The sequence below is a fragment of the Pelophylax lessonae genome, assembly GCF_965119305.1.
Source record: "Pelophylax lessonae genome assembly, chromosome: 8".
Lineage (NCBI taxonomy): Eukaryota > Metazoa > Chordata > Amphibia > Anura > Ranidae > Pelophylax > Pelophylax lessonae.
Window position 1 is genome coordinate 276,860,608 of NC_138775.1, and position 16,037 is coordinate 276,876,644.

General features: G+C 46.9%; 1 protein-coding gene across 3 annotated transcripts in view; it reads right to left on the reverse strand.

The window, feature by feature from the left end:
* Nucleotides 1-16,037, reverse strand: part of DNAJC6 (DnaJ heat shock protein family (Hsp40) member C6) — a 190,949-nt gene that overhangs the window by 18,444 nt on the left and 156,468 nt on the right. For all 3 annotated transcript variants that reach the window (XM_082264991.1, XM_082264990.1, XM_082264992.1), the window contains 2 exons: nucleotides 5,918-5,983; nucleotides 567-701 (listed from right to left, as the gene is read on the reverse strand). In XM_082264991.1, coding sequence (XP_082121117.1) covers nucleotides 567-701; nucleotides 5,918-5,983 — 201 coding nt within the window. The remainder of the gene's footprint in view (nucleotides 1-566; nucleotides 702-5,917; nucleotides 5,984-16,037) is intronic.

Here is a 16,037-nt window from a genome sequence, read left to right on the forward strand (position 1 = left end):
TAGACATTAAAACTGAGATATGGTTGCAGGAAGTAGGAGGGTATTGACTGAGGGGACCACCCCTTGAGGGTGGGATATGTTAAAAGCTTTAATGTTAACATATTCTGTTGCCTAGCTACTCCTTCGGAGCAAAGTCTAATACCCCATATGTGACGAATATGAAGAGGCGGCGACTGTCGGAGGACGTAAGAGAAATAATAATTTTAACATGTAAACAACAAATCAGAAAAAGGCTTAGGCATGAAGGGGTTAAAAAGCAAGGGGCATAGTTCATAAAATATATATATATATATATATACACATGTGTATATATATATATATTAGTGATATAGGTTTTCGTTGCCATTACCGATATTTTGGCCATTGCATATCGGTATCGGCCGATATTTTCGTACATTTAAATTTTTTTTTTTCATCACTTGACAGGTACTCTTGTGGAGGGATCTGGGGGTCTAAAAGACACCAAACCCCTCCTCTGCACTTAAAAGAGTTTGGCTGTTTTGAATGCTGTCATTTTTTTGAATTTGGCGATATATATATATAGATATATATATATTTTTTTTTACCTGGAAGATTAGCTCCTAGGTTTCCAAGGTCGGCAAATGGATCAAGGCTCTGCGGCTTGGCTTGGTGCAATGGTGTGCCATGGGGGGAGCCTGTAGGAGTTGTGGCACCTGATCTGCTTCCAACTCCTAAACCACCTGCGGAAAGTTAAAGAATTTGACTGATTAGAACATTGTGAATCATTATCATTGCAGTATCAAAGCCGGCTGCTAATGGGCCATGCACACTATACAATTTACTTTAGATTTTTTCCTTCAGACTTACCAAAATCATATAATATGAAACCTAAACACTTTCAATTTGTATGCAATCAGGCAGGCCCTTCCACTACATAGAAAAGGTAAATCTAACAACAAAAGTTGTATAGTGTGTATCCAGCTTTAGGCCCCTTTCACACGGACTTTATGGTCAGGTCCACCTGTCAGTTTTTCAGGCGGACCTGATAGGACGTTCCATGCACCCCTATGGAGCGGCGGATGTCAGCGGTGACATGTCCGCTGACACCCGCTGCTATCCGATCCGATCCTGTCCGTGAAATCCAGACAGATGGAAACTCGATTTTCCATTCGTCTGGAGGATCAGATGAAAACAGACAGATGGTCCGTTTACATTCGATCTCCCATAGTAGAGAGCGGGGATCTGATAGGTCCGACTCAGCACAGTGAGCCGAGATGGACCTGTCATCCGCCTGCTCAGCGGGGATTGGCGGATCGATTCCCCCACTGAGCACAACGGAGTCCGCCAGGGGGAAAGCCCATGTGTGAAAGTCATTTATGTTACTTGGGCTATGCCTCACCAAAAAATTGTTGAAGAGGCAACACAGGACTGGCTACTTCTGGACTAGAGGGAAGTCTAATGCCCCATACACACCTGCAGATTATCTGCAGACTTTTGTCTGCAGACTTACCAAAACCATGTAATATGAGGTCAAACCTAAACATTTTCAATTTGTATGCAATCCGGCAGGCCCTTGCACTACATAGAAAAGGTAAGTCTGCAGACAAAAGTCTGCAGATAATCTGCACGTGTGTATGGGGCATAAATGCAATGACTAATAGTACTTGGACAACGTTTACAGTAACAGCAGATAATGGGAAACATGTTAAAGTATGTAAACCCCCAAAACAAGCTCTTTTTTGTTCCCTTTGTTCTGGAAAATAAAACATTGAAAGCGTATTGCTATATATGTTTCACAAGTGGAAAAATACTTGTGGGTCCTGCCAAAAATCTTTAGAGCCAATACCTTCCTGTGCTCTCCTGTTCTCAACACCACTTCCGGGGCCTTTATGGCTGGGGAAGATTCGAAGGCAGTGCGATCTGCACTGCGTTCGATTCATTGGAGTACAGGTGAGACATACAGAGTCTTTTAGTGTATTTTTTATTGAAATTTTGCTAATATCGTTTAACAAAAAAAAAATATTGGAACTACCACTATTTTATTCTCCAGGGTGTCTGCTTTTAGAAAGTATATAATGTTTTAGGGGTTTTATGCAATCTTCAGGGTTAAAAAGATTTTTTAAACATGTGCAAACAATGCAAAAAAATGTCTCCAGCAGCGAAGAGGGAGAAGGTAATAGAGCCTCTTCACCTCCCCCCCCTAGACTTAAATGAGCATTTAGCTCTTGCAGCAAGGGATGGGGGTCCCACTGCAAGGGTACATCTTGCCTGATTCCCAGAGTTCAGCTTTAAAGTATAACTAAAGGCAAAACTTTTATTTTCATTTTGGATAGAGTAAGGGAGGGTTATAACCCTGTCAGATTGTTTTCGCCATCTGTGTCCCATTGTGGAGATTTCCCTTCACTTCCTGTCCCATAACCAAACAGGAAGTGAGAGGAAATCCCTGCAAATTAAGGGAATTCCTTGGGGACCCCCAGGTCTCCAGAATTAGTGTCCCCCATTGAAAGTGTTCCCCTCTATTACTTTTCTTGGGACAAACCAAAATTTGGAATTTTCTTTTATTTTTGCCTTCAATGATAATGGTAAACAGGAGAAATAGAGAGGGGGAATCTTCCTAACGGCAGCACAAACAGGTGCTCTAATCCCTCATCACACTATCCAAAACTAAAAAAAAAAAGTTTTGCCTTTACTTATACATTAAAGCTCAATTCCAGGAATTCGACTGCTTTGTAAAATATGAAGGCACACTATGAGTTGAAATTTAACTGAAGGCAAACTTTTTCTTTTTTGTTTTGGATAGTACTGTACTGCCTTCCATAGCCTTGAAAATCATCTTACCTTAAAAACACATCTACTTAAGTGCTATGTCCAAACTATGACCCTCCAGCTGTTGAGGAACTACAATTCTCATTGTGCCTAGTTATGTCTGTGAATGTCAGAGATTTACAATGCCTCATGGGAATTGTAGTTCTTGAACAGCTGGAGGGCCGTAGTTTGGACAGGGCTTTGTTTGGCAATTTGGCAGAATAATAAAGCCAGGTGTACACACCAAGCCCTCATCCAACACAAATCCACAGGGGGTATGGGCCTAGTAGATATACAAGACTACTTTTGGGTGGTGCGAATGGATCAACTCAAGTACTGGTTTGGGAATAAGAGCGGCCCGCTATGGTTAGACATTGAAACCCACCAGAGATCTCCAGTCATTCGTTTTTGGTGATGTTTGGAAACCCTGGGACACGTCCACTCCCTCACCTCCTATCAAGATCTCAATCCTTGCCTGGAGGAACCTGCTTCAACAACCCTTAAAATGGCCTCAGTCCAACCTCTCCACACTCCCTCTCCAAATCTTAGAGACCATGATACCCAATGCTCCATACACTTCCACACCGCATATGCGGCCTACACACGGCACAACAGCTAATAAACCAAAAGGCATTAAACCATGGATTAATAGCCAAGCAGAATTCAACCTACTCCATCCACACTCAATCCAACCTATTCACCTAACCACCTACTCAATCCAACCTATTCACCTAACCACCTACTCAATCCAACCTATTCACCTAACCACCTACTCAGTCCAACCTATTCACCTAACCACCCACTCAATCCAACCTATTCACCTAACCACCTATTCAATCCAACCTATTCACCTAACCACCTACTCAATCCAACCTATTCACCTAACCACCTATTCAATCCAACCTATTCACCTAACCACCTACTCAATCCAACCTATTCACCTAACCACCTACTCAATCCAACCTATTCACCTAACCACCTACTCAATCCAACCTATTCACCTAACCACCTACTCAATCCAACCTATTCACCTAACCACCTACTCAGTCCAACCTATTCACCTAACCACCCACTCAATCCAACCTATTCACCTAACCACCTATTCAATCCAACCTATTCACCTAACCACCTACTCAATCCAACCTATTCACCTAACCACCTATTCAATCCAACCTATTCACCTAACCACCTACTCAATCCAACCTATTCACCTAACCACCTACTCAATCCAACCTATTCACCTAACCACCTACTCAATCCAACCTATTCACCTAACCACCTACTCAGTCCAACCTATTCACCTAACCACCCACTCAATCCAACCTATTCACCTAACCACCTATTCAATCCAACCTATTCACCTAACCACCTACTCAATCCAACCTATTCACCTAACCACCTATTCAATCCAACCTATTCAATCCACACATTTCATAAACATGCGTTACCGACACTTCCTTTCCAAACATCCGATACCCAACGTAAACGTTCACCCTGAAGCTCAAAAATTCTACTCGATCCAAGACTCCACAACCAAAAGGCATTTCCTTCTTTTATAACCTTCTACAAGACAAAAAAAAAACCCTCAAATCCACTAACATGCAAACTTGGGAGAAAGACCTTGACACAACATACTCTCTGCCACAATGGCAACTAGCCTTTAAAACAATACCCTGTTACTCACACTGTGTTAACCATTGGGAAATGATGTTTAAAATCACCCAGAGGTTGTACTATACCCCCTGGAAATTGAATACTTTTTTCCCTCCTCTTTCCCTGAATGCTGGCGTGAATGTGGCCACACAGGTAATTTGATGCATGTCTCATGGAGTTGCCCTAGCCTAACTGGCTATTGGAGGCAAGTTTTCAATCTACTGTCATCCACCACAGGCATAATTCTGCCTGTCAATCCCAGCCTAGCAATCCTCAACCTAGGGATAGACTTATACCCACACCACATGAGATCTGTAGTAACACATATCCTCCTGGCAGCCCGCAGTGCAATACTTAGAAAATGGAAATCCCAATATTCCCCGAATGTATTTCAGTAGAAGTGCACACGATTCGAGTGAACCACCAATACGAGCTCCTACTGGCAATAAACGTCTCTACTTGTACCAAATTTGACCAACGATGGTCTATATGAATGACCAAACAACCCCCCTTATGATAGCTATACCACAACTATCTAGCCCAAGAATGGGCAAACTATGGCCCGGCGGACCTTTTAATCCAGCCCGCGGAGCTTCAGCAAAGGGTGGACCCGGGGCGCAGATCAGTGCGCCCTGAGCCCACCCATTGTGTGACAATAGCGAATGAAAATTTGCTACTGTCACATGGATCCTCCTCCTGGCCAATCAAGAAGCGGGTCTGATACCCGTTCCTGATTGGCCGCAAGGCAAACCCCGTGCCATTGGCCGAGAAGGAGGCGGGAGGACTCGAGGAGACGCCGGGGGACTGAGGAGAAGCCGCCGCCGCTGCTGCTGCAGGTAAGTGCACTGGTGTGGGGGGGGGGGGGCACACTGCATTGAAGGGGGCACGCACGCTGGTCTCTGTATTGAAAGGGGGCACGCACGATGGTCTCTGCATTGAAAGGGGGCACGCAGGTCTCTGCATTGAAGGGGGGCACGCAGGTCTCTGCATTGAAAGGGGGCACGCACGATGGTCTCTGCATTGAAGGGGGGCACGCAGGTCTCTGCATTGAAAGGGGGCACGCAGGTCACTGCATTAAAAGGGGGCATGCACGATGGTCTCTGCATTGAAAGGAGGCACGCACAATGGTCTCTGCATTGAAAGGGGGCATGCTGGTCACTGCATTGAAAGGGGGCACGCTGGTCACTGCGTTGCACAGGTACTATTTTATGAAAGAAATACATTGCATAAAAGTTTTGTAAAATAACTCTTTTTATGCTTTTCTACCTTACATTAATCTAAACATTTAAATGTTACAAATTTAAATTTAATTTATATTAATTCACACATACACACCGTCCATCTACTCTTGGTCTGGCCCCCGGGTCCGATATATTTACCCATTGCGGCCCTCGAGTCAAAAAGTTTGCCCACCCCTGATCTAGCCACTAACTGCATCACACAAATCACCTCCATTATGACCTAGCTATGCTGTGTATCACTCCAAATTTATTTTTACCTTGAGAAGGAGCGACCCAGTCCCATGCTGAAGACACATCAGGCTGGATAGACACAGAAGGAGGAGCTGAAAAAAATAATCAAATATGCACAATTTCTGAATTATTGATAGCAATTTACAGTATTTGGTCCAGGTGGAACTTTATTTACTCTAAGCAGTCTATTTACAAACCCGATTCCAAAAAAGTTGGGACACTGTACAAATTGTGAATAAAAACAGAATGCAATGATGTGGAAGTTTCAAATTTTAATATTTTATTCAGAATACAACATAGATGACATATCAAATGTTTAACCACTTGCCGACTGCTGCATGACTATATACTGCGGCAGTCAGCCTCTCCTGGGCAAAGTGACATATGGGTACGTCACTCATCCACGAGCCTGTAGGGGGCGAGCGCCCCCGCTCGTTCACTGACATCCCTACGTGACCGGCGGCTCCGATGGCCCCGCAGGAGAGGGAGAAAGACAGACGGCTGATGTAAACACAGCCGTCCGTCATTCTCCCTTAGATCATCACTGAGGCTATACGATCCTGCTATGTAGGATCGTATGTCTCTGTTATGATCTAACAAGCCACGCCCCTTGACAGTTAGAATCACGCCCCTAGGGACACACTTAACCCCTTGATCACCAATAAAGTTAACCCCTTCCCTGCCAGTGTCATTTTGACAGTAACAGTGCATATTTATAGCACTGATTACTGTAATAATGTCACTGGTACCCCAAAAGTGTCAAAAATGTCAGTCAAGGGTCCGATCTGTCCGCCGCAATGTCGCAGTCCCGCAAAAAAAAAAAAAAAAAAAAAATCGCAGATCACTGCCATTACTAGTTAAAAAAAAAAAAACAATAAAAATGACATAAATCTTTCCCGTAGTTAGTAAAACGCAATAACTTTTGCGCAAACAAATCAAAATACGCTTATTGCGATTTTTTTTGTTTTACCAAAAATATGTAGCAGAAAACAAATTGGCCTAAAATGTTAAAGTTTGATTTTTACATTTTTTTTTTGAGAATTTAATATAAAAAAATGTGAAAAATATTTTTTTTCAAAATTGTTGCTCTTTTTTTGCTGATAGCGCAAAAAATAAAAATCGCACAGGTGATCAAATACCACCAAAAGAAAGCTCTATTTGTGGGGAAAAAAGGACCTCAATTTCATTTGGGTACAGCGTCACACGCCCGCACAATTGTCCGTTACAGTCACACAGTGCCAAATCGCAAAATAGGGCCTGGTCTTTGAGCAGCCAAATCCACCGGGGCTAAAGTGGTTAAACTGAGAAAATGTATAATTTTTTTTTTTTATATAATCTTTATTTAAGAAAAATAAAGGACAAGAAACAATACAACAATGAAGCAGGATATACAATGGAAACAAAAGTGGGGGAGCAACAGGAACCCCCGAAATCCGTTAACGACACACATGAGTCCAAGGGAAGGTGGAGAACAAAAAAAAACAAAAAGAAGGGGCACTCAGAATCATTGCTGAAATCTTAAACACATGAAGCTACTGCTGCGTGCACCAACGGGTGGGGCGGTGGCCCGCCCACGAGTTTCCCCGTCATCCGCCTCCCCCACCCCACAACTGCAGCCACAGATCTAGGCGCAAAGTGAAAAAGTACTTACAGGGTAATGTGGGCGGGGAGCAAGGTGGTCTCCACCCATCCAGCGTGAGGCAAGGGCAAGGAGGCTGAGGCTAGGGTAGGGCCATGGCGGGGACTGAAGGAAAAAAGGAAGGGGGGAAGGGGGATGAAAGGGGGAGGGGTTGGGGAAGGGAAGGGGGAGGGGTTGGGTGGGGAAGAAAAACCAAGGGGGGATCGGGTGGAACGTGAAGTAAAGAAGCAAACATCTCAATATTAGCAAAGGCAGATGCAACTGGGCTAGGGGTCTCTATGGGTCAGGGGTAGTATAATGTATCCAGAGCGCCCACTTAGCGTAAAACTTATCATATCTGTCTTTACATTTGGCCATCCATTCCTCCGCCGACATGATATCAGTCACCAACTTTACCCAGGATGCGCGGGTTGGCACCGCCGATTGTTTCCAATAAATCGGTACCAAGCGGCGCGCCGCGTTCAGAAGGTGTGGCAAAACACTCCTTCTGTACTGCGACAGGGGGACGGAGGGAAGGTGAAGCAAGAAATGCTTCGGGTCGTCCGGGACGTCCACATCCAGGATCGCAGCTATCTGGGCCCGGATATCCAGCCAGAAGGGACGCAGGAGCGGGCATTCCCACCAAATGTGTAGGTAGGAGCCCCGCTCCCCACAGCCCCTCCAACAGCGGTCTGACTGGCCCGGGTAGATCTGTGCGAGCCTCGAGGGAACTCGATACCAGCGGGTGAGCAACTTATACCCATTTTCCTGCATTCTAGTGTCTACTGTGCTGGAGTGCGTCAGCTGGTACACGTGGTCCAGCTGCTGGTCCGTGAAAGTGTGCTGCAGGTCCCTCTCCCACTCCCGAACAAACGACGGCCTCGGGACAGGACCGCCCGATTGCAGAAGTTGATAAAGCAGCGCAATGGCATGAGGGATCGGGTCTTTAGATATGCACAATCTTTCATACGACGACATCTGGGTCGGAGAGCGCACCTCGCCCAAAAGGGGGCGCAGGAAGTGAATGAGTTGGTTATACCTCCAGAAGTCCATAGGGAAGCGTCCATAACGCTCTCTTAGTTCAGGCAACGACACAATGGACCCCTCCTGGACAAACCTGCCGCAGCGGATCTCCCCACCGAGCGCCCAGGTCCCGAAGAAGGATACATCCTCCCCAGGCGGGAACCAAGTGTAGCCCCCCAGGGGAGCCAGCGGGGAGATGCGAGTGGACATCTGGAGGCGCCCATTAACCTCATCCCACACCTGTAGGGTATGCGTGGTGGCCGGGGACGCCAGGGGCGAGAGCCCTCTGTCGGGCGGCAACAACCATGGCGCATGGGACAAGTTCCTGCCTGTCAGGGCACAAACACCAGGAGAAGGGCTCTAGGACCCAGCAGCGCTATCAGCACTTTGGCAGGAGAAGGACTTTAGGACCCAGCAGCACTACCAGCAATTTACCTGGGCCTATTTAAGGAAACCTGCCAGTGATTTTAGTTGCTGGTTGATCTTCAGCTCCTCCAGTGTGTTATCCCTGTGATATTCCAGTTCCTGTCTCCTGTTACCAACCCGGCTTGTCCTTGACCTGTCTCCTGATTGCTTCCTGTGTTTGACCTCGGCTATCCACCTGACCACGCTTGCTCTGATATCCACCTGGCTCCTGATCTCGGCTATCCACCTGACCACGCTTGCTCTGATATCCACCTGGCTCCTGATCTTGGCTATCCACCCGACCACGTTCCAGTCTCAGCATTATCCAAGTCCTGCAAACACCTCACGGGCGCCACCTGTCTGCTGATTCCACTCCAGCACTCCAGCTGTACTCTGGATCCTCCTGCACACAATCCAGCAGGCGACCCGTGCTACTTTGGGCCTGACCTCTCCTGTTCTCATCCTCAGGGGGGTCTGGAACTTAGCCGCAAGGGAAGCCCTCTCTCTCCATTGGCCTCTAGCACCAGGTACGTGATAGTATCAACCAGCCAAGATGTCTGAGGCCGAGAGAGGTGCTTCCGCATTAGAGGCCCTATGTCAGCAGATTACAGTTCTTACACAAGCAGTCCAGAGCTTACAAGATGGCTACTTTCAGCTGGAAGGACGCCTTCACCCTCTCAGTTGTTCTGCTACAGCCGCACCTGCTATGGGTTTACCCCCTCCGGAGCCCAGAGTTCCCACTCCCGATCGCTTTTCAGGTGACCGACGGAAATTCAGAGCTTTCAAAAATGCTTGTGACCTTTACTTTGCCCTGCAACCAAGGACTTTTTCTCTTGAGACTGTCAAGGTGGGTTTCATCATTTCACTCTTATCTGATGAGCCACAGTCCTGGGCTCATAATCTCATTGAGCAAAAGAACTCAGTCCTGGATTCAGTTTTCACCTTCTTTGAAGCTATGGCTACCTTATATGATGATCCACAACGGACGGCCACCGCAGAGTCGGCCCTTCATGCTCTTGTACAAGGCAGACGACCTGTGGAGGATTACATTGTGAAATTTCGCAAGTGGTCAGCTGATACTGGGTGGAATGATGCCGCCCTAAAATACCAGTTCCGGCAAGGCTTATCTGAGTCTCTCAAGGACGAGTTGGCTAGGATTGAGGCTCCCGCCTCACTAGAAAGTCTCATCCAAGTCTCTATCCAACTAGACCGACGGCTGCGGGAGCGAAGGTCCGAACGCACTCAGACCCTTTGACCCACATGGATAATGCCAAAGGTCCCAGGACCAACACTCCCAGCCTCTATTCCCCAGTCCATGAATATGTCCGATGGGGAACCCATGCAAACTGGCCTACTCCGCCCTGCTTTAACCCCTGAAGAGAGAGCACGCAGACGACAGGATAACTTGTGTCTCTACTGTGGGACTTCGGGCCACTTCCTTCGCAGTTGTCCTGTTCGCCCAAGGAAGTCCAGCCTTCCACGCCCCTCTTACCTTCAGTTGTCTGGGACTATATCCACTCATTTAATTCTCCCCATCTCTCTGCAGGTGGATGGAAAGGAAGTAAAGCTGCAGGCGATCATTGACTCTGGAGCCTGTAGTTGCTTCCTGGATATCAACCTAGCCAAGAACTTGCGCATACCCCTGAAACTGAAGGAACAAAGACTTGATGTACATTTAGCAGATGGCACTGCTCCTAGCTCTGGACCAGTCACTCAGGAGACTATCCCTGTCCTTGCCACAACAGAAGCAGGCCATCGGGAATTCCTCCGCTTTGATGTCATCAGGTCTCCTATTTTCCCAGCCATCCTAGGGATACCCTGGCTACGGGCCCACAACCCGCAAATTGACTGGCCCAAGGGAGAAATCATCTTCTCATCTTCCTATTGTCAGCAACACTGTGGCGTCCCCACGCCTGTCAACTCTTCAGTGTGTCTCTCCGTTCAACCTACACCGGATCCCTGTCATGCTGTTCCTTCAGCCTACCTTGACTTCCTTGATGTGTTTGACAAAAAAGGTGCCGATGCCTTGCCCCCACATCGGTCCTACGACTGCCCAATTGAGTTGCTACCTGGAGCAGAAGTCCCCTTTGGGCGCATCTTTCCGTTATCCGAAGTGGAGCTGGAGGCCCTCCGACAATATATAGATGAAAACCTTGCCAAAGGATTCATCCGCCCTTCATCGTCACCTGCTGGAGCTGGCATTTTCTTCGTCGAGAAGAAGGATCGTTTTCTCAGACCATGCATTGACTATAGGGACCTTAATAAAATTACTATCAAGAACAGATACCCACTCCCTCTCGTCCCTGAGTTATTCCAAAGATTCCGAACAGCCCAGGTTTTCACGAAGTTGGACTTGCGGGGGGCCTATAACCTGGTTCGTATTAGGGAAGGTGATGAGTGGAAGACCGCCTTCCGAACACGCTTTGGTCACTTTGAGTACCTTGTGATGCCCTTCGGGCTATGTAATGCCCCCGCCACATTCCAACATTTTGTGAATGATATTTTCAGAGAATACCTTGACCTGTTCTTAATCGTCTATCTGGACGACATACTAATTTTCTCAGCCTCGCTTGAACTCCATCGAGAGCACGTCAGAAAAGTGTTAAAGACCTTAAGAACCCATGGCTTATATGCTAAAGCAGAAAAGTGTGAGTTCGAGAAACAATCTATCCAGTTCTTAGGACTCATAATCTCCACGAAAGGGATTTCCATGGATCCTCAGAAGGTATCAGCAATCTTGGAGTGGCCTGCACCTTCTGACAAGAAAGGGGTCCAGAGGTTTGTGGGCTTCGCTAATTTTTATAGGAAATTTATTCTGAATTTCTCAACTATTATTGCCCCGATCACCCAGCTCACTCACCTGCACTCACGCTTCTCCTGGAACCAAGATTCTCAAGCGGCTTTCGAAAAACTGAAGGCTCTCTTCACCTCTGCTCCAGTGTTGCAACACCCTGACCCAGCTCTTCCCTTTGTCCTTGAGGTGGACGCATCCGAAGTAGCTACGGGAGCCGTGCTCTCGCAGCGTCAGGGCCCAAAGGCCCTGCTCCACCCAGTAGCCTATTGCTCCAGGAAGCTGAATCAGGCCGAAAGAAACTATGACGTGGGTGACAGAGAACTCCTGGCAATTAAAGTCGCTCTCGAAGAATGGAGGTACCTCCTGGAGGGCGCTAACCATCCAATTATGATCTTCACAGATCACAAAAATTTGGAATATTTAAGATCTGCAAAACGCCTAAGACCTCGACAAGCCAGGTGGGCCTTATTCTTTTCGAGATTTAATTTCCACTTGACATACCGCCCAGGTTCCAAAAATGGGAAAGCCGATGCCCTGTCCAGGATGTTCCCCGAATCTGCTGAATGTGCTCCTCCAAGCACTATCTTATCTGCCCAAAATTTTTTGCTGATTCAACCTAACCTAAAGGCATCCATTGAACAAGCTTCTGTATCGTGCCCCGAATCCGAACATGACTCGTTAAGGAGGCAGGGTGGATTACTTTGGCACCAGGACAAAATCTTTGTACCTCAAGAAGCTAGGTCTCTGGTTCTCAGGGCATTCCACGACCACCGACTTGCAGGGCACTTTGGGGCCCGTAAAACTAACGAGCTCATTCAGCGGTCCTTTTGGTGGCCTAACCTCAGTCGGGACTGTAGATCCTACGTCAAGTCATGCACCATATGTCTACGTAGCAAAAGTGACAAAGTCAAAGCCTGGGGTTTATTAAGACCCTTGCCTATCCCTAATCGCCCCTGGGAAATGATTTCTATGGATTTTATTGTTGATCTTCCTCCCTCTGAAAGATTCACGACCATCCTTGTTGTGGTAGACCGATTATCAAAAATGGCCCACTTCATACCAATGATTGGTACTCCCTCTGCAGCGGAAACCGCTCACATGTTTATCAAGGAGATCATAAGACTTCATGGACTACCAAAGAACATTGTTTCGGATCGGGGGGTGCAATTCACCTCTAGGTTTTGGAGAGCCCTTTGTAAAGCCTTGGAAGTGGAACTCTGCTTATCATCTGCCTACCATCCCCAAAGTAATGGGCAAACGGAGCGTACTAACCAAACCCTCGAGCAATACCTCCGCTGCTTTTCAGCTTTTTCCCAAGATGACTGGGCATCCCTGCTTCCGCTGGCGGAATTTGCCTATAATAACTCTGTCCATTCAGCTACAAATCAGTCCCCATTCTGGGCTAATTATGGATTCCACCCTGCTGCCCTGCCTGAAATTATGCCTGAAACTTCTGTACCCACCTTGCAGGACAGACTTGTTTTTATTCAAAACAATTATCAGGTCCTCCGGGAGTCCATACAGAAAGCCCAAGTGGATTACAAAAAACACTTTGATCGGAAACGGAGGGGAAATCCTTCCTTCAAGGTTGGGGACAAAGTGTGGCTGTCTACTGCCAACCTGAAATTGGCCTGCCCTTCACGGAAGCTAGGGCCAAGGTATATTGGGCCTTTTCAGATCAAACGGGAAATTAACCCAGTGGCTTACGAACTATCTTTGCCTGACTCATATAGGATCCATCCGGTTTTTCACACCTCCTTGCTTAAACCAACTGTTCCAGATCCATTTCCAGGGAGAGTGGAGCCACCTCCACCGCCAGTGACGATTGGTGAGGACACAGAATTCGAGGTGGAAGCAATCCTGGACTGCAGGAAGAGAGGGAGACAAACCCAATTCTTAATTAAATGGAAAGGGTATCCACCCGAAGAAAGCTCATGGGAACCCGAAGCCAATGTACATGCCCCCAGACTCCTCCAAGAGTTTAAGGACAAATACCCAGAGAAAATTTCTCAAATAGGCATCCGGAGGCTGCCCGTCAGGGGGGGGGCACTGTCAGGGCACAAACACCAGGAGAAGGGCTCTAGGACCCAGCAGCGCTATCAGCACTTTGGCAGGAGAAGGACTTTAGGACCCAGCAGCACTACCAGCAATTTACCTGGGCCTATTTAAGGAAACCTGCCAGTGATTTTAGTTGCTGGTTGATCTTCAGCTCCTCCAGTGTGTTATCCCTGTGATATTCCAGTTCCTGTCTCCTGTTACCAACCCGGCTTGTCCTTGACCTGTCTCCTGATTGCTTCCTGTGTTTGACCTCGGCTATCCACCTGACCATGCTTGCTCTGATATCCACCTGGCTCCTGATCTCGGCTATCCACCTGACCACGCTTGCTCTGATATCCACCTGGCTCCTGATCTTGGCTATCCACCCGACCACGTTCCAGTCTCAGCATTATCCAAGTCCTGCAAACACCTCACGGGCGCCACCTGTCTGCTGATTCCACTCCAGCACTCCAGCTGTACTCTGGATCCTCCTGCACACAATCCAGCAGGCGACCCGTGCTACTTTGGGCCTGACCTCTCCTGTTCTCATCCTCAGGGGGGTCTGGAACTTAGCCGCAAGGGAAGCCCTCTCTCTCCATTGGCCTCTAGCACCAGGTACGTGATACTGCCCGCCATGAATTTCTCCATGGGGACCCAGCGCTTGCCCCTAACATGGTGGTGCCAGTCGAGGATGCGTTGCAACGCAACCGCCTCATAGTACCTACGAACCGCCGGGATCCCCAAGCCGCCCGTACGTTTAGGACGTTGCATACTCTTGAAAGCCAGTGAAAATGTATAATTTTAAGGGAAAAATAAGTTAGTTTTAAATTTCATGGCATCAACACATCTCAAAAAAGTTGGGACAAGGCCATGTTTACCACTGTGTGTCACCCCCTCTTCTTTTTATAATAGTCTGCAAACGTCTGGGGACTGAGGAGACAAGTTGCTGAAGTTTAGGAATAGGAATGTTGTCCCATTCTTGTATAATACAGGCTTCTAGTTGCTCAACTGTCTTAGGTCTTCTTTGTCGCATCTTCCTCTTTATGATGCGCCAAATGTTTTCTATGGGTGAAAGATCTGGACTGCAGGCTGGCCATTTCAGTACCCGGATCCTTCTTCTACGCAGCCATGATGTTGTAATTGATGCAGTATGTGGTCTGGCATTGTCATGTTGGAAAACGCAAGGTCTTCCCTGAAAGAGACGACGTCTGGATGGGAGCATATGTTGTTCTAGAACTTGGATATATCTTTCAGCATTGATGGTGCCTTTCCAGATGTGTAAGCTGCCCATGCCTCACGCACTCATGCAACCCCCATACCATCAGAGATGCCGGCTTCTGAACTGAGCGCTGAGAACAACTTGGGTTGTCCTTGTCCTCTTTAGTCCGGATGACATGGCGTCCCAGTTTTCCAAAAAGAACTTCAAATTTTGATTCGTCTAACCACAGAACAGTTTTCCACTTTGCCACAGACCATTTTAAATGAGCCTTGGCCCAGAGAAAACGCCTGCGCTTCTGGATCATGTTTAGATTTGGCTTCTTTTTTGGCCTATAGAGATTTAGCCGGCAACGATGAATGGCACGGTGGATTGTGTTCACCGACAATGTTTTCTGGAAGTATTCCTGAGCCCATGTTGTGATTTCCATCACAGTAGCATTCCTGTATGTGATGCAGTGCCGTCTAAGGGCCCGAAGATCACCGCCATCCAGGATGGTTTTCCAGCCTTGACCCTTACGCACAGAGATTGTTCCAGATTCTCTGAATCTTTGGATGATATTATGCACTGTAGATGATGATAACTTCAGACTCTTTGCAATTTTCTCTGAGAAACTCCTTTCTGATATTACTCCACTATTTTTCGCCGCAGTATTGGGGGAATTGGTGATCCTCTGCCCATCCTGACTTCTGAGAGACACTGCCACTCAGAGGCTCTTTTTATACCCAATCATGTTGCCAATTGACCGAAGAAGTTGCAAATTGGTCCTCCAGCTCTTCCATATATGTACATTTAACTTTTCCGGCCTCTTATTGCTACCTGTCCCAACTTCTTTGGAATGTGTAGCTCTCATGAAATCCAAAATGAGCCAATATTTGGCATGACATTTCAAAATGTCTCACTTTCAACATTTGATATGTTATCTATATTATATTGTGAATAAAATATAAGTTTATGAGATTTGTAAATTAGTCCATTCCTTTTTTACTCACAATTTGTACAGCGTCCCAACTTTTTTGGAATTGGGTTTGTATAAAATAATATAATGTGCTG